We start from the raw sequence: 22,452 nt of genomic DNA on the forward strand, positions 1-22,452 counted from the left end.
TTAAAAAAACAGTGTGAATAAAACCTTTGAGGTTTTGAACTTTTATTAACAACTTATTTAGTACAAAACAGACCAAGATGTACAAATAAATAACACAAAATCTTCGCAATGTTTTTACAGTAATTGTGACAGTTCTTTTTACAAAAATAAATCTAGGTAGTAGATACCACTTCCTTCTCGTTATTCGATGAGCTTCTTCGCCTTGAAGTAAGTCCTTAAGTACAGAACTTGCCATGTGGCCAATCCCATCAGACAGCACAAAGAAAATATCGAGAAGTATAGTACACGACTGTTTGTAGATTCTAAAAAAGTAAATAAATATGTTAAAACAATTATTATGTACAAGCCTACACAAAAATTGTCAAAATACAGCCAATAATGCAGCGTCAAAATGAATTTATTCAAAGAAATTACAAAAGGAAGTCGAAAAAAGGTTACTGTAAGTGTTCAAATTGATGTCAATCTTGATCGATGCATTGATCAAGCTGAAAATTGGCAGGATTGTTCAAAATACCATCATAAATGAAATATAAAAAGTCCTCATAAATCCGACCCAAGCTAAAAAATATACGCGGGGTCAAAGGTCACCAAATATGGTTTTTAGAGATTTTCAGCGAAACGGTAAGTTTTATCATAAAATTAGTTCTAACAAAAAATGTAGATTAGATAATTATCTATAAAAAATATATTAATACTTTTTTTCGTAAAAGCCACCGTTTTTGAGATACAACGATTCAAAAGTTGAAAGAGTTCTAATCGTCATAATAAATGTATTAGTACACCAGGTATATACATCACTGAAGCTGTAATACAAGTAAACATAATATTCTATCGGTCAATTTAACTTATATTACACATAATAATATAATATATTATAAATATGATAATGTTTCTACTATGCAGCTTGCGGTCTACCGAGGGATGCAATGTATAAGCTGTATTACATTACAGTGCCAACAACAAAATCTTTACAAAGTGAATGTAACGCGATAATAATAAGAATTATTATTTCAATTTTACGGCTTATTCCCAACAAAAATAGTAAATTGATATGACAAAGTATTAACTTATAATAATTCTTCTTACTTATGCGTCTTATTCAATTTGTAAAGATGGGGTTTGTCGGAATAAACACGTTCTATCGGAAGGTCGGCTAATCTAATCACCCTACCTATTCTTTTTTCAGAAGGGTTTGAACATAATAATGAAAGCCAACTTTCTAGGCAAAATGTTTATTGCTAAGTACTAATAAATATTTCAATATACAATAAACTTTATGCAAATTTAGTTTGTTTACTATTATGCAAATAACACCGTTATCATCCTGGGTGGCGAAATCCTTCAGGTAGATGACACCTTCGAGGTATTAATTAGTCTTGAGTCTAGTACTACTACGGATTGAAAATACGTGTTAAACCTAAAATATTACCTGAATGTGCTGAAGTTTCTAAAACAACTAATTCAACTCCACAAGAAGTTATTTCCAACAGAATTAGCTTTCTTCTCTCCATGTATAGAGCGCCTAAAAAACTACGTTCCTAGATAAGTGTCGATATGCATGTTTCTTTAAAAATACTCGAAATAAAAAACATGTGCAGTTATCTTGTCTTTCTCCAACCTCAGCAGCTGCTCATCAACATATTTTTCGAGTATATTACCATGTTCATGTGTGGCTTGGTTATCAGCTAGATCCAAAAGACTGTGGATGGAAATTAGTCAACAGTTCATTAGAACCAATTCAAACTTTACTCCCACCTGCGCCGGAAAAACTCCTGAACACAATTTTTTGCAACTGTAAAAAGGGATGTAGCGCTAAATGTGGTTGCAAAAAAGTTGGACTGTTTTATTCAGTAGCATGCACTAATAAATTGAAGACACAAGTGCATGAAGGGTCTATGTGACAATTTTTTCAAAATATGTTTTTTTATGTTAAAAGTAACTTGTTCGATCCTAAAAATCTTTCGAACAAGCCAAACACGATTTAAAATTAATATTTTCTAAGTTACTAGAGTGTAAAGGATCTATGTACACAGTACATTTTAAAATGTAAATTCATAAAGGAACTATGTACACTTTTTATATATAAAAAATATATAATAAATGTTTTTTAAGTCTCTTTTTAATATTGTTAATAAATATATTAGTTGTAGGACTATATATCCTATAAATTTAGCCTATTTAGATCTTATAGTAAAAAAGTTCTAGTATAAAAACTTTAATCACCAACAATTCAGGATTCATTTGATTCTATCGAGAAGCTATGCGATGTTTATTGGGGCAATTTACTTGCACCCAGGATGAACAAGAAGAAGAAAAAAAGAAGAAGAAGAAGAACTGGAATGTGAAGGAGAAGAATAACTAGAAGGTAAAGAAGAAGAAGAAGAAGAACAAGGAGAAGAGGAAGCAGAAATATTAGAAAATTATGAACCAGTTGGATAAATTTCTCTTTTTTTAACTTCAACTATCAATTATTCAATAATAATTTTTATTCCTTGCTAATATCAATTATTCAATAATCCAAGACTTTTCGTTAATAAACTGCTTTCTGGCTGCATCCCATATCTCCGGATTTTACAATATATAATCACAAGAGACGACGAAAGTAGGAGAAAGCAAATAGAGGACGCTTAGGCCACGCATTTACCTTCCCTTCGTCAAGGAAAAGGACCGAAAGACAGTTTCCAAATACTCAAACTGAGTAAAAATGAAAAAGATAAAAAAGATCAAGGCAGGTTTTGTTTATATTTGATTCAGAGTTGGACCACCATCTCCATATAGCTATTTCAGTATCCTTATGCCTCATCGGTGAAGCTCAGAAGTCTCAACTCTGAAGGAAATACAAACAATTCTGCCAATTTAAGGCAAACCATCGCAATGCAATGAACTCACCTCTGAGACGCAATTCAGCGACATCTCTCGTATTACGAGGAAAACAACGAAAAGCCCCAGATGCAAAGTTTACTACCTTTTAAACAATTAGAATAATTGAAATAAAAGTATAATAAGCAATATTTTAAATCCAAGACTTTTCGTTAATAAACTGCTTTCTGGCTGCATCCCATATCTCCGGATTTTACAATATATAATCACAAGAGACGACGAAAGTAGGAGAAAGCAAATAGAGGACGCTTAGGCCACGCATTTACCTTCCCTTCGTCAAGGAAAAGGACCGAAAGACAGTTTCCAAATACTCAAACTGAGTAAAAATGAAAAAGATAAAAAAGATCAAGGCAGGTTTTGTTTATATTTGATTCAGAGTTGATGAGGCATAAGGATGCTGAAATAGCTATATGGAGATGGTGGTCCAACTCTGAATCAAATATAAACAAAACCTGCCTTGATCTTCTTTATCTTTTTCATTTTTACTCAGTTTGAGTATTTAGAAACTGTCTTTCGGTCCTTTTCCTTGACGAAGGGAAGGTAAATGCGTGGCCTAAGCGTCCTCTATTTGCTTTCTCCTACTTTCGTCGTCTCTTGTGATTATATATTGTAAAATCCGGAGATATGGGATGCAGCCAGAAAGCAGTTTATTAACGAAAAGTCTTGGATTTAAAATATTGTTTATTATATTTTTATTTCAATTATTCTAATTGTTTAAAAGGTAGTAAACTTTGCATCTGGGGCTTTTCGTTGTTTTCCTCGTAATACGAGAGATGTCGCTGAATTGCGTCTCAGAGGTGGGTTCATTGCATTGCGATGGTTTGCCTTAAATTGGCAGAATTGTTTGTATTTCCTTCAGAGTTGAGACTTCTGAGCTTCACCGATGAGGCGTAAGGATGCTGAAATAGCTATATGGAGATGGTGGTCCAACTCTGAATCAAATATAAACAAAACCTGCCTTGATCTTTTTTATCTTATTCAACAATCATTTTTAACCCTTGCCAATATCAATTATTCAATAGCTTCAAATTAAACAGAATCATAACAGATCTGTGGAATAGGCCTACTAGGGAAACCACGTTAAAAAACGCGCTAAGTACACTACTTCAAAGGTGGTGTGGAAACGTGTGCGCATATTATGACGATTACAACTTTTTGAATCGTTGTATCTCAAAAACGGTGGCTCTTAGGAAAAAAGTAATAAGACATTTTTTATAGACAATTATCTAATCTATATTTTTTGTTAGAACTAATTTTATGATAAAACTTATCGTTTCGCTGAAAATCGATAAAAACTGTATTTTATGACCTTTGACCCCGCGTATATTTTTTAGCTCGGGTCGGATTTATGAGGACTTTTTATATTTTATTTATGATGGTCTTTTGAACAATCCTGCCAATTTTCAGCTTGATGGTAATTTTTGTAACCTCGGATGTGTAAGTTGACTGGAGTATTATTTAATGGAACCAATTGCATTTTGTAAAACTGATTTATTTGTTAGTTTACGAATTCATTTAAACAATTAAATTGTTTATAAAAAATCCCAGTCACTTCCTATGCAAAAGCAAGTTTCAAATCTGTGTTCAGAGGTTCAAAATAGATAATGATACAATCAGAAACTCTATGGACTTTGATAAACTACAAAAAATTCTTGGTACCTAGACTACGTAAGGAAGAAATATATAGTATGTCCTTTAAAGATAAAATATTGCAAAACCTCTAAATTTTAAAGAACCGCTTGGATTGACAAGAAATTTGGTATACACATAGCTAACAAGTCAAAGAAAAAAAGTGATATTGTGCCGATGTGTGCTTTTGCCCTAGGGGTGAGTTTCACCCCCATGTGAGGGTGAAAACATATGTTCGAAATCAGTCCGGAAATGGATAAAATGACTAATTCTAAGCAACTTTTGTTCTATAAAGTTTTTTCACCAAGTTAATACTTTTCGAGTTATTTGCGAGTGAATATGTTAATTTTTCTACAAAATAACCACGTTTTCAGACTGTTTTTCGCAAATAACTCAAAAAGTAAGTATTTGGTCGAAAAAAATTCTTATCAAAAATATAGCAAATAAAAAAGTGAAAAACATGGTGTATATATTAGGTCACTATACCTAGTAGAAGCAGAGTTACAGCTAACGAAAAATAGGTTCATATTCGTCAAATTCCAAATCGAATATTTTAACGTGCTATAACCAAAAAACGAAGCACTTTTTAACTTTTTTAAAGTGTTTAAAAAAATGCTTATTTTTGTTTTTTAAAAAAAATTTTTAGCATCAAAAGTAAACAAGTTACGCTCAAAATAAAGTTGGTCCCTTTTTTTGGTAAGAAATCGGGAAAATCACCCCCTAATTAGCATTTCAAATGAACTTAATTGTTACCACTTCACACAAGTTTTTTACTCCCGTATGTATTGATCATATGATCTGTAAGTTTCATCGGTTAAGTCCTTATTTTAAGAGCTGCAGTTAAAAGGGTTTGAACGAGTCACTTATCACGAGTGTATGCAAATTGAGAAACACTGAATCTTAACCAATTTTTGTCATACAGAAAAACAAAAAATACAAATATTCAGAAGAGTAAAGCTGACTTTTTCATTGTTTAAGATTTTTGGTATCTCTAACAATTTTTAAGTTATTTTGAAAAACAGCATTTCTTTTCAAAATAAAATTTTAAAAATTTTACTTTAAAACCAATTTTTTTCAAAAATAAGCACTTTGAATCGATGAAACTTACAGATCATATAAACACAACATAAGTAAAGTAACTTGTGAAGCGGTAACGATTAATTTTATTTAAGTTGCTAATTGGGGGTGATCTTCCTGATTTTTTTTTCCAAAACAAAAGGGACCACTTTATTTTGAGCGTAACTTGCTTACATTTGACGCTAGAATTTTTTTTTATAAAAACAGAAATAAAGCTTTCTTTAAACACTTTAAAAAAGTTATAATGTTTTCCCCAAGAATGCTTCATTATTTGGATATTTCACATTGAATTATTCTATTTGGAATTTTTCGAATATTAACCTAATTTTCATTAGCTATAACTCTGCTTTTGCTAGGTATAGAGACCTAATATATACACCGTTTTTTTCACTTTTTTATAGGCTATAGTTTTGCTAGGAATATATTTTCGACAAAATGCTTACGTTTTGAGTTATTTGCGAAAAACCGTCTAAAAACGTGGTTTTTTGTTGAAAAATTCACTTGCAAATAACTCGAAAAGTATTGATTTGGTGAAATAACTCTATAGAACAAAAGTTGCTTAAAATTAGTCAGTTTATCCATTTCGGGAGTTATCTTGGACATATATTTTTTCACCCCCGAGATGGGGTGAAACTCACCCCCAGGGCAAAAGCACACATCGGCACCATATCACTTTTTTCTTTGAGATGTTAGCTATGCGTATGGCAAATTTCATGTCAATCCAAGCGGTTCTTTAAAATTTACAGCAAAAAACTGCGAAAGAATGTACTAATATATGTAGGTACATCATCGCTAAGTACTCTCACTTAACACCATCAACATCAGCCATATTGGCTTTATATAATTCCTATGTTACTATATTTACCTGAATGTAGACCATGGCTAATACACCCAGAAGATAATTTATTAAATCAGAATTTGTATATACCTAATAGCATAAGTTTTTTAGAGAAATCTAATGTTACTGTAGCTAAAATATAATTACCGTTTGTATCTCTCATTTCTTCTTCCCGTTTTCTCATAATGGCGAAATCTTGGACAATGGCATCAGATAGATCTTCCAATCTTTTCAATTCTTTCTCAATTGGTTTAAGTTGGGCAGCTTCGCCATACTGTAAAAATATTTTAAATATTTATTATATTACCATAATTTCATTGGCCCATTAAGGCCCCGTCTCACCATCAAATAATTGACAGTTATTTGATCAAACTTGACAGTTAGTGACACAAAGTGACAGTTAGTATGTATAGTTTGTGTCACTAGTCAAGTTTGACTGTCAAGTTTGATCAAATAACTGTCAATTATTTGATGGTGAGACGGGGCCTTTACAGGCCAGAGGGAACTTGCACATTTTTTTATTACATAATAATGTTCAGTTTTGCTTAAAAATGAGATTTCCAAAGTTTCACGCTTCAAAAACTCATAATAACTTCGAAGTACAAATTTAAAATCTTTGTGATTTAAAATAGTTCAAACGACCCGTGACGTCACATGGTTGAACTATATGGTTATGTTTATGGTTATATTTAGGTACATTTTTCTTCTTCTTTAGTTTATTGGCCTCCACCTACTTGGGTATTTGGCCAGCTCATCGTAGCGGAATAAGGGAAAAATATTTACATTCTAATGATATTTATCATATTATGTCATTGTAATAATATATACCAGTTTGTTGAGATTGGAGTTTGTTACAGTTTTTGGAGGAAAGGAAAGAAGGTTTACTAGGAAAAATAAAAGAAAACACAGTTGTTGTTTAATAAACAGTGTTGTTTAGCGCCACTTTGAAAAAATACAAGTTTTCTATGATTTAAAATGGTTCAAATGATCAAAAACACTTGTGACGTCACATAACTGTATTTTCTACTGACGTTTATAATGTCTAATTTAAAATTATACACTAAGCATCAAAATTAACGCACCACCTTAAAAATGGGACATTTTTGATGTCTCTTATTTCCTAAACCTGTTGTCCGATTTGAGTGATTTTTTTAGTATATTATAGCTTTATTTTTCAAGAATATCGATGTAATAACATTATGGCTAAGCAGGTAAGTGTCATTGTATACCGGGTGTAACAATGATAGTGTGTTTTTTCCTCAAAGTTTGGAACACCCTGTGGAATATTCTAGCGTATATAAAATATTGAAATCAAAACTCAACTGTAGCATTAGGCTTTCTTAACATTTTGCTTTTCGATTCATTCGCTTATGTGGGATAATAAAAAAGTTAGGTACTTTAACAACTAACCATGTTATTCATCAATACAGGGTGTTTCTAAATTGGTGCGACAAACTTTAAGGGGGGTCAATCCATTTTAAATCACCCAATATAAATATAATTTGTTGCTCAACATTTTTAATTTTCCTGATTCTTTTATCATGGATTCCCTATAGGTAGATATTCACAAAAATCCATTTGAAAAAATTTTGTAAGCCATATTTTTTATTTGGCAGCCATTTTTAAAATGACGGCTCGGCGAATTTAATGAAAAAACGGGGTTTGCGGAAAATTTAATTGCCAAGTCATTTTTAAAGTGATCAGCATAATCTAAACACCAGTGTGTTCAGCATGAAATTCCCTTCAAAAATATGTTATTTAAATTTCTTTATCATTAAAGAAAGTCAATAAAACTTTCTCCAAAACTTCGGAAAGAATTTAGCAAAATCGTTAATTTTTAAGACCATTAATTCTTAGGAAGGAGAAGTATCTCACAAATAATAATTTATTTCTGTGTTGAATACTCAAAATACTACCAGCAGCATAAGTTGTAGTCTTGAGAATTAACTCCTTTTTCCCCACAATTTTTCAAAAATGGCCGAAAGCACGTTAATGCCAATTTTCAAAGGTCAATATCTGAAAAGGGACTGAATAAAAACAAGTGAAATTTTTATTAAATGTTCTTTATGCTGATAAGAATATCTCACAAAAAAATTATGGCTGAGACTCAACTACTGCACCTACATGTCTCTGCAAGTGGAGACATGAACACCCCCCCCCCCTCAATCTCCATTGGTTTGGTATTGATGAGACTCAGTTGGTAATAGTTATTTGACTATACTAGTGAACATGTCCTGTTAGTGCAGTTTTGGAATTGTGTCACTACATTGATGTGCTTAATTAAATTTACTTATATTAGTAACGTTATTTAATTGTTTAATTATTCAGTATGAGTTGTTTTGTGGGTGAACTAATAAGTGAACAGTGTCATAAACAACACTAAAAGAAAGAAATGTCTGAAAATTTTATTAGTGTAAGTGACTTGCCAACTGAAGAACAATGTTTGCTCAAATTAAGAATTTCAAATGGAATTACCAATATCTGCCATTACCACAGAGATAAATATTTAGACAAGTACAACCACATCTTTGGGAAAAAATGTTGTGACCCATTTAGTCGTCATAAAAGGCCAATTAAAAATGGTTTGCGTAAAATACTAATTGAACACCTTTCCAAGAGTAAAAATGTGGACGTTAAACTAATTTCTGGACAGGCTCTATGTCCAACCTGTGCAACAAACATATTTGTAGAAAAATTGCCTGAAAATGAGACAAAAAATGTTGAAAATGATCCTGAATTTCTTCCTGGCTCTTTTGAATTAGTACAGGAGAATCCGTTGCATCAAGTGGAATCCATTTGTGAAACTTTGGAATTGTCTCCTTTATGTAAAATAACAAAGCTTAACAAAGAACAATGACTGTCAGCTTTGCAAAGAAAAACTGACAAAATTACGAGCACGGTCAAGCGAAAGTTGGAAGAATCATTCTATAAGGCTTGTTCCAACTCAACACAAAACCGTTCTTGAACCGCCACGCTCATGCGCAATAACGAACAATAACGAACAAGCCTATAATGACTTAGAAACTCAGAATTTAAATGCTGTAGAAACTTCAATTAGTGAGTATGACATACTCATTACTAAACTGAAAGAAAAATTTAAAGTGTCTAATAAAGATGATAAAATTAAGATAATTAGTCTATTACCAAGCTCATGGTCAAAGAAAAAAATAGTTGAGGACTTTGGTGCATCTGAACGCATGGTAAAGTTAACTAGGCAGCTAGTAAAGGATCAAGGTGTCTTACTACATCTTTCAAAAAGACAGGGCAACAAAATAAGTGAAGCTATTTTTCACTGTGTTAACAAAGTTTTACGAAGATGACGAAAATAGTCGCTTATGCCCTGGTAAAAAGGAATAATATGTTTCATCTGTGATTGACAATGTGCACTAACAGAAAAGGTTAATTCTTCTCTCACTAAATGAACTCTACAGCATATATAAACAGAAATATCCAGATCACAAAATTGGTCGCTCTATGTTTTGCGCTCTACGACCTAAGTGGTAATTCAAGAATTTTACCTGTGGTACTATTATTACTGTCCATTCTTTTTGAAAAGAAGAAATAATTAAAAGTTTATTGGTAACTTAGTGATTTCAGCATAATTTAACTTTGTCAATTAGGATAATTTTAAGCCTACAGTTGGTAATTTAGCATTGCACGAGTGTATTAAAAAGATAGCGTTTTTATTGGAATTCACAACTCTATAACTCAAAACTTAGTTAAGTCTCAGTCATAATTTTTTTGTGAGATATTCTTATCAGTATAAAGAACATTTAATAAAATTTTCACTTGTTTTCATTCAGTCCCTTTTCAGATATTGACCTTTGAAAATTGGCATTAACGTGCTTTCGGCCATTTTTGAAAAATTGTAGGGAAGAAAGGAGTTGATTCTCAAGACTACAACTTATGCTGCTGGTAGTATTTTGAGTATTCAACACAGAAATAAATTATTATTTGTGAGATACTTCTCCTTCCTAAGAATTAATGGTCTTAAAAATGAACGATTTTGCTAAATTCTTTCCGAAGTTTTGGAGAAAGTTTTATTGACTTTCTTTAATGATAGAGAAATTTAAATAACACATTTTTGAAGGGAATTTCATGCTGAACACACTGGTGTTTAGATTTTATGCTGATATCTTTAAAAATGACTTGGCAATTAAATTTTCCGCAAACCTCGTTTTTCATTAAATTCTCCGAGCCGTCATTTTAAAAATGGCTGCCAAATAAAAAATATGGCTTACAAAATTTTTTCAAATGGATTTTTGTGAATATCTACCTATAGGGAATCCATGATAAAAGAATAAGGAAAATTAAAAATGTTGAGCAACACTGACTGGGTGATCTGATATGGATTGACCCAGGGGTAATTCTGCATGAAAAAAATAATGACCATTTGCTTTATAAACATATGTCCGCAAATGCTTCGTTTCCGAGATACGGGATGTTGAATTTTTTCTTACAAACTGACGATTAATTTATTGCTCTAAAACCGGTTGAGATATGCAAATAAAATTTAGTAGGTTTTAAGAGGTAGTTATTGCGCATTTTTTGACATACAATTAAGAATTTTATATTCACCATTGGCGTGCATACGGGTCATATTACTCGTTCATATTACCTGTATGCACGCCAATGGTGAATATAAAATTCTTAATTGTATGCCAAAAAATGCGTAATAACTACCTCTTAAAGCCTATCAAATTTCATTTGCATATCTCAACCGGTCTTAGAGCAATAAATAAATCGTCAGTTTGTAAGAAAAAAATCAACATCCCCTATCTCGGAAACGAAGCATTTGCGGACATATGTTTATAAAGCAAACGGTCATTATTTTTTCATGAAGAATTACTCCTTAAAGTTTGTCGCACTTATTCAGAAACACCCTGTATTGATGAAGAACGTTGCTAGTTGTTAAAGTACATAACTTTCTTAATATCCAACATAAGCGAATGAGTCAAAAAGTATAATGCTAAGAAAGCCTAAGGCTATAGTTGAGTTTTAATTTCAGTATTTTATATACCCCAGAATATTCCACAGGTTGTTCCAAACTTTGAAGAAAAAACACACTCACATTGTTACACCCGGTATACAATGACACTTATCTGTTTGGCAACAATATTATTAGATCGATGTTCTTGAAGAATAAAGCTATAACATAGTTTTAAATTGTGTTCAGTTGCGATTTATAACATTTTTTTCGAATTTAAAATTTTATGCAAGTTCCCTTTTATAGATAACAGAATTCTCTTTCAATCTAAAAGAAAAAATTTTTATAGAAAAATAAACTGATAGCTTGCAGAAGACCCAGGTTTTAGTGTTAAGAAGATACCACAAAAACTCATTCTAGCTTGAGAATATTATTTCTTAAAGTAATCTCTAGTATATATAACCAAAAAATAAAATTACTTACAGTGTCATAATTTTTCGTTTCTATACCATGTTTGGTAATTAAGGAAACTTCTTGAGTTACACCAGCTATATCTAAAAAAAAATTTAAATTTAGTACAACCAAAAATTGTTGTATTAAGGTACTTACGTGGAGCAACTTGTGATATGAAGCAGATTTCGTAGGTATCAAAACTCTCCGTGTTAAAAGAAAATTTGCCTTTGGAAATTGCTTCTCTTTTCGCCAATATATGACCCTTCGAATCTGTTACCTGAAAATAGTAGTAGTATTTATTTTTAAAAGTAATTCACAATATAATACATAAGAAATTTAACGAAGGCATAAGTAATACACAAATGGGATTTATGAAAGATCTGGCAACACCGTATGCACTGTTTACAGTAAATGTTTTTTCGCAGAGATCCCTAAATATGAATCAGGAAGTATATGCATGTTTCATTGATTTTGAGAAGGCATTTGACAGAGTGAGCAAAATTGTCTTAAAGACATTTTGTTAAATAAAAACACAGACAGTGGAGACATTAGAATTTTATTATACACTGGCGGGCAAAAAATTTAGGTCACTAGATGAATTATACATGTTTGATGCCTCGAATTTCCTAAACCTGTTGTCTGATTTGAGTGATTTTTTAGTTTGTTATAGCTTTATTATTTAAGAATCTCAATGTGTTAATATTGTTGCTAGATAGGTAAATGTCATTTTATACCGGGTGTAGCAATCATACTGTGTTTTTTCCTTAAAGTTCGGAACAATCTGTGGAATATTATAGCATAGATAAAATATTGAAATTAACACTCAATTGTAGCCTTAGGCTTTCTTAACATATTCTTTTTTGGTTCATTTGCTTATGTTGGATAATAACAAAGTTAGGTACTGTAACAAGTGGCCATGTTCATCATCAGTACAGGGTGTTTCTAAATAAGTGCGACAAACTTTATGGGGTAATTCTGCATGAAAAAATAATGACCGTTTGCTTGATAAACATATGTCCACAAATGCTTCATTTCCGAGATATGGGATGTTCAATTTTTTCATACAAACTGACGGTTTATTTGTTGCTCTAAAAAAGGTTGAGATATGCAACTGAAATTTGGTAGGTTTTAAGAGATAGTTATTGAGCATTTTTTGACATAAAATTAAGAATTTTATATTCACCATTGGCGTGCATACGGGATGTATCTAAAATATTTATACAATGGTGAATATGAAATTCTTATTTGTATGTCAAAAATGCGCAATAACTACCTCTTAAACCCTACCAAATTTCATTTGCATATCTCAACCGGATTTAGAGCAACAAATAAACTGTCAGTTTGTAAGAAAAAATTTCACATCCCATATCTCGGAAACGAAGCATTTGTGGACATATGTTTATAAAGCAAACAGTCATTATTTTTTCATACAGAATTACCCCATAAAGTTTGTCGCACTTATTTAGAAACACCCTGTATTAATGAAGAACATGGCTAGTTGTTAAAGCACCTAACTTTTTTATTATCCAACATATGCAAATGAATCAAAAAAGAAAATGTTAAGAAAGTCTAAAGCTACAATTGAGTTTTTATTTCAATATTTTATCTATGCTATAATATTCCACAGAGTGTTCCGAACTTTAAGGAAAAAACACAGTATGATTCTTACACCCGGTATAAAATGACATTTACCTGTATAGCAACAATATTAATACATTGAGATTCTTAAATAATAAAGCTATAAGATACTAAAAAAAACACTCAAATCGGACAAAAGGTTTAGGAAATTCGAGGCATCAAACGTGTATAATTCATCTAGTGACCTAAATTTTTTGCCCGCCAGTGTATTATGTAACCTCTATAGAAACCAAATAGCAAAAGTGAAAATTGAAAATGAACTGACTAAGGATATCCAGATTCACTGTGGGGGTATTTTATCACCATTGTTGTTTAATTTACACAGTGATGGCATGGAGGAATTAGTCTTGTCCAAAGTCAGTGAGGGCCTAATAATAAACAGTGAGTCACTTAATAACATAAGATAATACTAACGATCCCATCCTTTTGGTGGGAACACTCGAAAAACTGCAACACCTTGCTCAACAACTAAATATACATTTCAACAATTATGGACTAAAAATAAACTTGAAGAAAACCAAGTTTATTTTTTTGCTATATTTACAAAAGCACAACACATCAAAGTTAGGCTTCTTCTTTTTTTGGTGCCTATTCGTTTCGAATATTGCTCATTCCACATATAATTATTTTATTAATTGATGCTTTAAATAGATTAGTTGTTGTTGTGGAGAACCATTAACCATCTTTAACCATGATATTATTCTTCTCCCAATGCCTCGCTTTCCAAATACTTCACCTTGAAGAATTACCTTCAGTAATTAGTGCTGTTTTTCATTATGTGTCTAAGATATTCTAACTTTCACCTGTCTTTTAATCGTATACATCACCTCTTTTTCTTTCCCCATTCTTTGTAGTACAGTCTTGGTGGTTATTTTGTCTGTCCATGATATCTTTAGGATTCGCCTATATAGCCACATCTTGAAGGCTTCCAGTTTTTTCTCTATCGCTTCAATTAGTGTCAAGGATTCAACTCCGTAGTATAATATTGAGAAGATATAACATAGTAGGAGCCTTACTTTTATCTGCAGATTAAGGTTGTGGCTTTTAACCCGTGAGTAGTCGCGCCATTAGATAGAATCTCACATTTTATCCTTTTTCGCGATAACTTGATGAAAAATTTTGCAATTTTGAAAAAATTTTCGTAAGTGCCTCGAGGTAGGGTGTAGTAAATAAAGGAAGGTATTTTTTTTTCTTCTTCTTTTTGTGGATTTTATGGCTTTGGGAGAGCCAATTAGCTTTAATAATTGTTAGAAATTATATTTCTAACATAGCCAGTAAATAAACATACTATAAAATAAAAATTTGTTGTAAATTCGTATTTAAATTCGTATTGTGAGATGCAATCTAACACGTGACTGTTCACGTTACAGAAGTGAGCGTGACTACTCCCGTGTTAAAGAGTTTGGCCATGTTATTAAATGCACTCCTAGCCTTTCTATTCTACATTTTATTTCTTGTGAGTGATCCCACTGTTTGTTTACTATTGTTCCAAGATAGGACTGTTTTACTAGGTCCACTGGTATAAAATTAAGCTAATACTAGATAATACAGAAATAGAGCAAATATCTTTGTACAAATATCTTGGAGCATAGGTCCTAGAAGATACTGATCAGACAAAAGAAATAAGATGCTGCATTGAAATTTCAGTCAATTTTTAACAGAATGAGAAAACGTTTATGTAATCAAAATATCAGTATGATGCTTCAGATAAGAATGCTTCAATGTTATATTTCTTGCACCCTTTTGTATGGGGTCGAGGCCAGGACACTGAGACAAGCCAACAATATAAACCTGGAAGCATTCGAAGTGTTATTGTACCCTGAGAGATCGCTGGGAAAATGTACACTCAAAATAACAAAATTCAGTTTGGCAACACTGTGTTAATGTTGATAGTAACATATCTCACTTAAGGCTATGGGAACATAATTCGCAAATATTTTACGGCTATCCCTACTTTTTCTGTCTTTACACGGCAAATTACGTGTAATAAAATTCTCTCTGGTACGGAAACTGCAGATGTAAACATTAGGTTGACAGTGACATTGTCATTAGAAAGGTAGAGATGGCTATTTCGGTTTCGTTCAGTTTTTGAATGTTCTTGGATAACCTTTACTTGTATAAATAAAAGGATTGAAAATGACACGAATGAAAAATTACTGAAAATAATACACACGTCCTCATCTGGTCAATACTATCAAAATTAGATAGACGTCATATCTAGGACACATAATTTGGCATAGGGAATTTGAGCAGCTCCAGGTAATATTAGATGGCAAGATCGAAGGTTAAAGGGGTTAAAGAAGAAAGAAAAAAATCTTGGCTCCGAAACATCAGAGATTGGACCCACACAACAGGAAATGACTTAATTCATCAAGCCCAGAATAGAGAGAAATTTGCCATATTGACCGCCAACCTCAATAGAGAAGTCACTTAGGAAAAGGAGCTGAAAATATCATTTTATTATTTTTCTTTGAGAAAAAAAAAGCGTTAAAATTCTCCGTAAAAAGCGAAGCCTTTAATTATAAAATCTTAAAATCTTCTTTATTAAAATATGAAGTCAACATTTAATAATTCACTCAAGAAAATGGGCGGAATGCATAAAACTTAGTAGATGCTATTGCTTCAGCAAATAGTCACTACTTTGTAGCATTTTCTTTTACATAAAAGTAGGTGCTTTTGTTGAGAAGAACTTACTACACAACAGAAGTACCTACTACCGACCAGAAGTATCTAGAATTGTACATGAGTAAAAATGAGTGACTCAGATCCGAAGCGACAAAAGAGTTACGTGAGGATAAAAATGAACAATTGTTATTTGTTAATCTTCTTTACAATTTTATTTGATAAAAGAATGACCCCAAAAATTAAAAATCTTCTTCTTAGTTTGTAAATTTTTCTATGACACACATTCATAAATGCTGCCATATTGTAACAAAAAAATACCTACGCCGAAGATGTCCACCCACCAACTTCACTTAAACTGAAGCAAAATACTACTAAACAAGCACATACTTCAAAAGCGTAGTAAATTCTTCTATGTAAGCTGGTAAATAGTAGCAAATACTACGGAGAAAAGCAAATGCTTTTTAAGTGTAGTGAAATCTTCAAAAATTTAGTACGTACTTGAAGCATTAGCATTTACTACATTTTATGCCACCATGGGCACTTTACTTTATAGCTAAACTCGTACCTATTTACGGTTATCGGAACAAACTCTTTATTTGAACTTTAATGACTTGAAATACTTGGATTGTCCATAAATAATATATTATAAACAATAAATAACTTTTTATTAATTGTACGCCTTAAATCAATTATTATTTTTCAAATACACTATCAATACTATTTAATAAACCACTCTTTGATTGATTTTATTATCATCGTAAAAGCGTTAAAAAGCAGTAGCAGAATGAACTGCTATATCAAAATAGCGGGTCGGACACATCTCTACTTGTCACTGTTTTGAGTCTTGTCATAACATTATATTCGAATGAGTGCGTTGTATGACAAAGATAGCGAATGTTCGATTTCCACGGACATGGTGTCCATTTTTTTCGAATCCTGAAAAAATTAATAAATATTTTTAAAACATTTTAAACACAAAATGAAAGACTAAATTATTATCGAGGGCCGAAAGTCCCTTAGAATATATAAGAAGTTTCTTTCGAATGAGATATTTGAAATTAAAAATCACACTACATTTTCTCTTAGATTTTCACCCCTGTAACTTATTAAAATAAACATTATAGAAGTTCTCAGGGACTTTCGGTCCTCGCTAATAACGTAATCTATCATTCTGCGTTTAAATTTTAAAAAAATACTTATTAGTTTTCTCAGGATTCGAAAAAAAATGAATCCCCATTTGAATAGCATTGCAGCCGAAAATATGTACCGATCCTCTTAAGATAAACAGAAGTATAATTTAGTTCAGACAAATTAATATATTTTTTTGACAACAAAAATGAGATTTTTCAGATTCAGATTCGTTTATTCATGTCAATAACACAAGTTAACATGAATAAACGAATCTAAATCTGAATCTGAAAAATCTCATTTTTGTTGTCAAAAAAATATATTAATTTGTCTGGACTAAATTATACTTCTGTTTATCTTAAGAGGATCGGTACATATTTTCGGCTGCAATGCTATTCAAAGTTCTTCGAAGTTCTCAGGGACTTTCGGTCCTCGCTAATAACGTAATCTTTCATTCTGCGTTTAAATTTTAAAGAAATACTTATTAGTTTTCTCAGGATTCAAAAAAAATGAATCCCCATTTGAATAGCATTGCAGCCGAAAATATGTACCGATCCTCTTAAGATAAACAGAAGTATAATTTAGTCCAGACAAATTAATATATTTTTTTGACAACAAAAATGAGATTTTTCAACCAAATAATGTTTCAAACATGATGTGCAAAATAATTTGTAATTGGGTTCTGCTAATGAGCTTGCTTTTTTTGTCATTAAAGTAGAAAAAACTTGAAATTTCACTCATTAAATCATTATTGTCTTAATTATTATTTTTTTTTAATGGCATGGACTTTATGTCATTCAGCCAGTCACAACATGAGGTATCTAGTGTCATAGGTAGTGTATGTGTTGAGTAAGTGTCTTGTTACTTTGCAAAGTCGACGTCATTGTCTTTGCAAAAAGAGACGCTAATTGTATCCGAACGTCTGCGTTCTTAATTATTCTAATTATTTTAACTGTCCTAATTATTTTAACTGTACTAATATCCATCCACTAATTCGGAATGATTAATGGGTTGTTAAAACATTTTATCTGATTCAGATTCAGATTCGGATTCGTTTATTCATGTCAATAACACAAGTGTTTAACACATGTCAAATAAAATTACACAAAGATTTGGACGCAATACAAATTAAAAAGATGCACAATACGACTAAGAGTATTAATAACATTAAATACTAACATTAAAATCACATTAAATTTGATTACATTAACAATGGACATTGCTTAACGACGTTCTACACCTTCGGCAAAGAATTAAGGATTTGCATGAAATTTTAGTATGTTATAGTTTACTTCAAAAAACTAAGACTTGATTTTTTAAAAATTGTTTTACTGTGCCGTTTATTTACTATTAAGGTTCAAAGTTAAGTTTTAACATGGGCTCTTATGGGAATTCTTAAAAAGTGAATAACTTTTGACCCAAATTTACGATTTTTAATTATTTGTGCTTAAATTAAAGGTTTCTTTGTAAGGAATAACATACTAAAAAATGAGAATTGTTTACCGTACCATTATTAAATAAAAGTGAAAATACTGTTTCGAAAATACTGTTTCGCTCTTAAAAAGTTAATAACTTTTGACCCAAATTTACGATTCCTAATTATTTGTGCTTAAATTAAAGGTTTTTTTGTACGGAATAACATATTAAAAAATGAGGATTGTTTACCGTACCATTATTAAATAAAAGTGAAAATACTGTTTCAAAATCATGTTTCGCTCTTAAAAAGTTAATAACTTTTGACTCAAATTTACGATTTTTAATTATTTGTGCTTAAATTAAAGGTTTTTTGCAAGGAATAACATATTAAAAAATGAGGATTGTTTACCGTACCATTATTAAATAAAAGTGAAAATACTGTTTCGAAAATACTGTTTCGCTTGCATATAAGTTTCCCCCCTTTCCTCTGAGAGGCATACCCCGCAACGAAGGTGTAGAACGTCGTTAAAGTCATAAAATCCTAAAATTTAAATGCAAGAAATTCCTCATTACTATAAAACATTTTCTAACAAAATATCTTTAATTGTACTCTTAAATTGATTTAATGGAAGACACTTTAAACTATCTGGAAGTTTGTTGAAAAATTTAATAGCCCAGTATCCTGGCCCAGTTTGACACCTCCTCAATCTCCAGTAGGCTGGCACGAGATGGTGTTTATATCGGGTGTCATGTTGGTGTATGTTCTCATGGGTTTCAAAGTGCGCCCCTCCCCTCTTGATAAACATTAGGTTCTCAAGTATATATAGAGATGGAACAGTCATCCCTATACCAAAGACCAGCAAGAACTCTAACTGCCTTACGCTGCCAACCAAAGACTGTCAACATTTCTGCTGAATGACCCCAGACTAAAATGGCATAGGCTAGATGAGACTGAAAAATTGCATGGTACACTGTTATTAAGACTTTATGTGAAACATTAGATGCCAGATTCCTGAGTACAAACAGATTTTTTGCTAGCTTTTTACTTAAGACTGTTGATATGTTCACCCCATTGAAGCTTGGGATCTAATAATACACCCAGAAATCTGACACTGCTCATACCATCATTTACATTCTGTGTGTCTCTGAGAGAAAAAACAACTCTGTTGGTTTTTGCTGCATTGAGCAGTAATCGGTTTACGCAAAACCATTCATTGGTCACTGACTGTGTAGACATAGAACCCTCAAGCGACTCCCCAAGTGTATCAGTTGTAAAAGACACTGTGGTGTCATCGGCGAAGAGTGTGTACTTTGCATTTGTGTTAATGCTCGTAAGGTCATTAATATAAATTAGAAAGAGAATGGGTCCCAGAACAGAGCCCTGGGGAACCCCAATATTAACAACACTCTTTCCCGATAACACCCCAGAGACCCTCACAACCTGTGTTCTGTTTTCTAAGTAAGATTGAACTAGTTTTACACTGTAAGGACAGAAGTTGTATTTTTTGAGTTTTATCAAGAGCATTCCATGATCTACACAGTCAAATGCCTTGCTCAAGTCACAAAACACAACAGTATTAAACTGCAACCTATGAAAGGAGTCTACAATATGTGAGACCAAGTCCAGTATGCCAAGTACTGTGGATTTGTCCTTTCTAAAACCGAACTGAGAGTCTGAGAAATAGTTATTATTTTCAAAAAATGTGGTTATTTGTACTGCCATAGCTTTTTCAACAATTTTAGAGATTATTGGAAGCAGCGAAACAGGTCTATAGTTTTCTGGATTCTTAACGTCCCCTTTTTTATAGATTGGTGTAACAATTGCTTTTTTAAGGACTGATGGAAATTTACTTTCTTTAAAGCATAGATTTATTAGTTTAGTGAGTGGGCTTATAATAATATTTTTAATCATTTTAATAAGGTTAACATTAAATCCATATATATCATGGCTATTTTTATTCTTTAAGCTGTTTATTATATCCCTCGTTTGATTAAAGGTAATTTCAAGAAATGAAAAGGTGTTTGTATGATTGACATAATTAATTTTATTAATAAAGTCAATATTTAATTTTGGAATGTCTTTAACTATATTAGTGGCAATTTGGGAAAAATAATCATTGAACTGGTTTGGCGTGATCTTGTGATCTTCTAATGAAGACCCTGATTTTCCTCGATATTTGTTTATCATGTTCCACATGGTTTTCTGTGGATTTTTTGAATTTAATATTACAGTGGAACCCCGATAAGTCGGCCCCCGATAACCCGGAAGTCCGGCTAACCCGGACCGATTTTCATCAGATAAACATTTTGATTTTCAATATTTTGTATTTTTCAATTTAATTGTGGCTTATTTCCAATCAAAATAGTTAATTATCAGACAATCCTTTCAACAATAAAAGTGTATGTAATATAATATTTGAGAGATAATGTGTCTAGACTCTCTGTGTCGTGTACTTATGTGTGTAATTTGAACACGAGATTAAAAATTACTCATAGTACACGCCGCAGAAACAACAGCCAGCTGTCTGCAGTATCTATTCCTTTTTATTTCAAACTGTCAGCATTGTTTAGGAAAGACTATTTAAAAAATTCTTTTATAAACAATGGTCTTTAGTATTGTGTGTCTTGTATTGTTTGGGTTTGGTTTTTTTTTAGAATTGTAATGAGTAGGTAATATGTACTGTGCATATTTATAAAAATATTTCATGTTATTTCAATTCTAACGGAGTTTATCTGTAAGTATACCGTATTTTATTAATTTTTACCATATTCTCCGGCTATCTCGGATTTTCGATAACCCGGATCGGTCGTGGTCCCGATTAATCCGAGTTATCGAGGTTCCACTGTATTTGGTCATTTGACCTCACTTTGGCTTTCTTAATTTCATTTTTATATTGATTTCTGAATTCTTTAAGTATATGATGGTTATTATCGTTTTTATGTTGCCTATAAAATTCTTCTAAAATTTTTAGATGTTCCCGCATTGCCTGTAGGTCATTTACCTGTAGCAGCTTCTGGAATATCTTAAAAATATCGAATTTCATTGATAAAATGCGCATATCCCACCGATCTTCGCTTCGATCATACCAATATACTCTGAAAATATTATGGATGGATCGCAAAACAAACGTACAAGTTCCAGAACGAAATAGAAGAACAATGCGGAGTTTTAAATTCCATAAAAATCAGGAAGTTGGGTACATTATGAGAGGTGAAAAATACGAACAATTAAGGAATATGATGCAGGGCAAAGTCAAAGGCAGAGGGAGCCTACAAAGACATAAAATCTCGTGGCTACGCAATCTCAGTTAATGGTTTGGAGATAGGTTCCGTTCCTATCGGAGATAGAAGCGGAACTTAAAGCAGAAAAAGTGTTAAATGAAAGATATGTAAGAAGCAGCTCCTTGGCCGCTTCATACACGTATTCAATTAAAAATTTTAAAGAACGAAATTGTATACTTACAACGTAATTGACTGTTTGTCCAGGGGCTTCTGAGACATCAAATTCCCCGACTACAGGTATATTTTGTTGGAGTTCCTCCCGTAAACATTTTCGACTATTTGGCTTTAAATTCCACATAATACAGTTCGTACAAACTATGAGACTAATGAAAACAAGGAAGCAATGACTGAAATCCATCTTATCAAATTATTCAAATGAATTTCACGGTATACTAACAATTCTAAATTATTATTGCAACCAGTCTGTTTAGACGTTAGGATGAGGTGGCCATCTCGACTTTTACTTTGCCAACTTGTCAATGTCAATTTGTCATTTGTCAATATAACAAAATGTCAATTAACGACACGTGTGAATGTATTCATCCATATTACAAATTGA

General features: G+C 31.9%; 1 protein-coding gene across 1 annotated transcript; it reads right to left on the reverse strand.

Moving 5' to 3' along the window:
• LOC114331366 (transmembrane emp24 domain-containing protein bai) lies at positions 1–22,378 on the reverse strand. The gene is made up of 5 exons (XM_028280921.2): positions 22,075–22,378; positions 11,961–12,081; positions 11,835–11,905; positions 6,572–6,698; positions 1–302 (listed from the first exon to the last, which is right to left on the reverse strand). Exons 1-5 carry the CDS (start codon positions 22,249–22,251, stop codon positions 181–183), a joined length of 618 nt encoding a protein of 205 aa, XP_028136722.1. The 5' UTR covers positions 22,252–22,378; the 3' UTR covers positions 1–180.
• Between the last annotated feature and the right edge of the window lie 74 nt (positions 22,379–22,452).

The sequence above is a fragment of the Diabrotica virgifera genome, chromosome 6 (assembly GCF_917563875.1).
Source record: "Diabrotica virgifera virgifera chromosome 6, PGI_DIABVI_V3a".
Lineage (NCBI taxonomy): Eukaryota > Metazoa > Arthropoda > Insecta > Coleoptera > Chrysomelidae > Diabrotica > Diabrotica virgifera.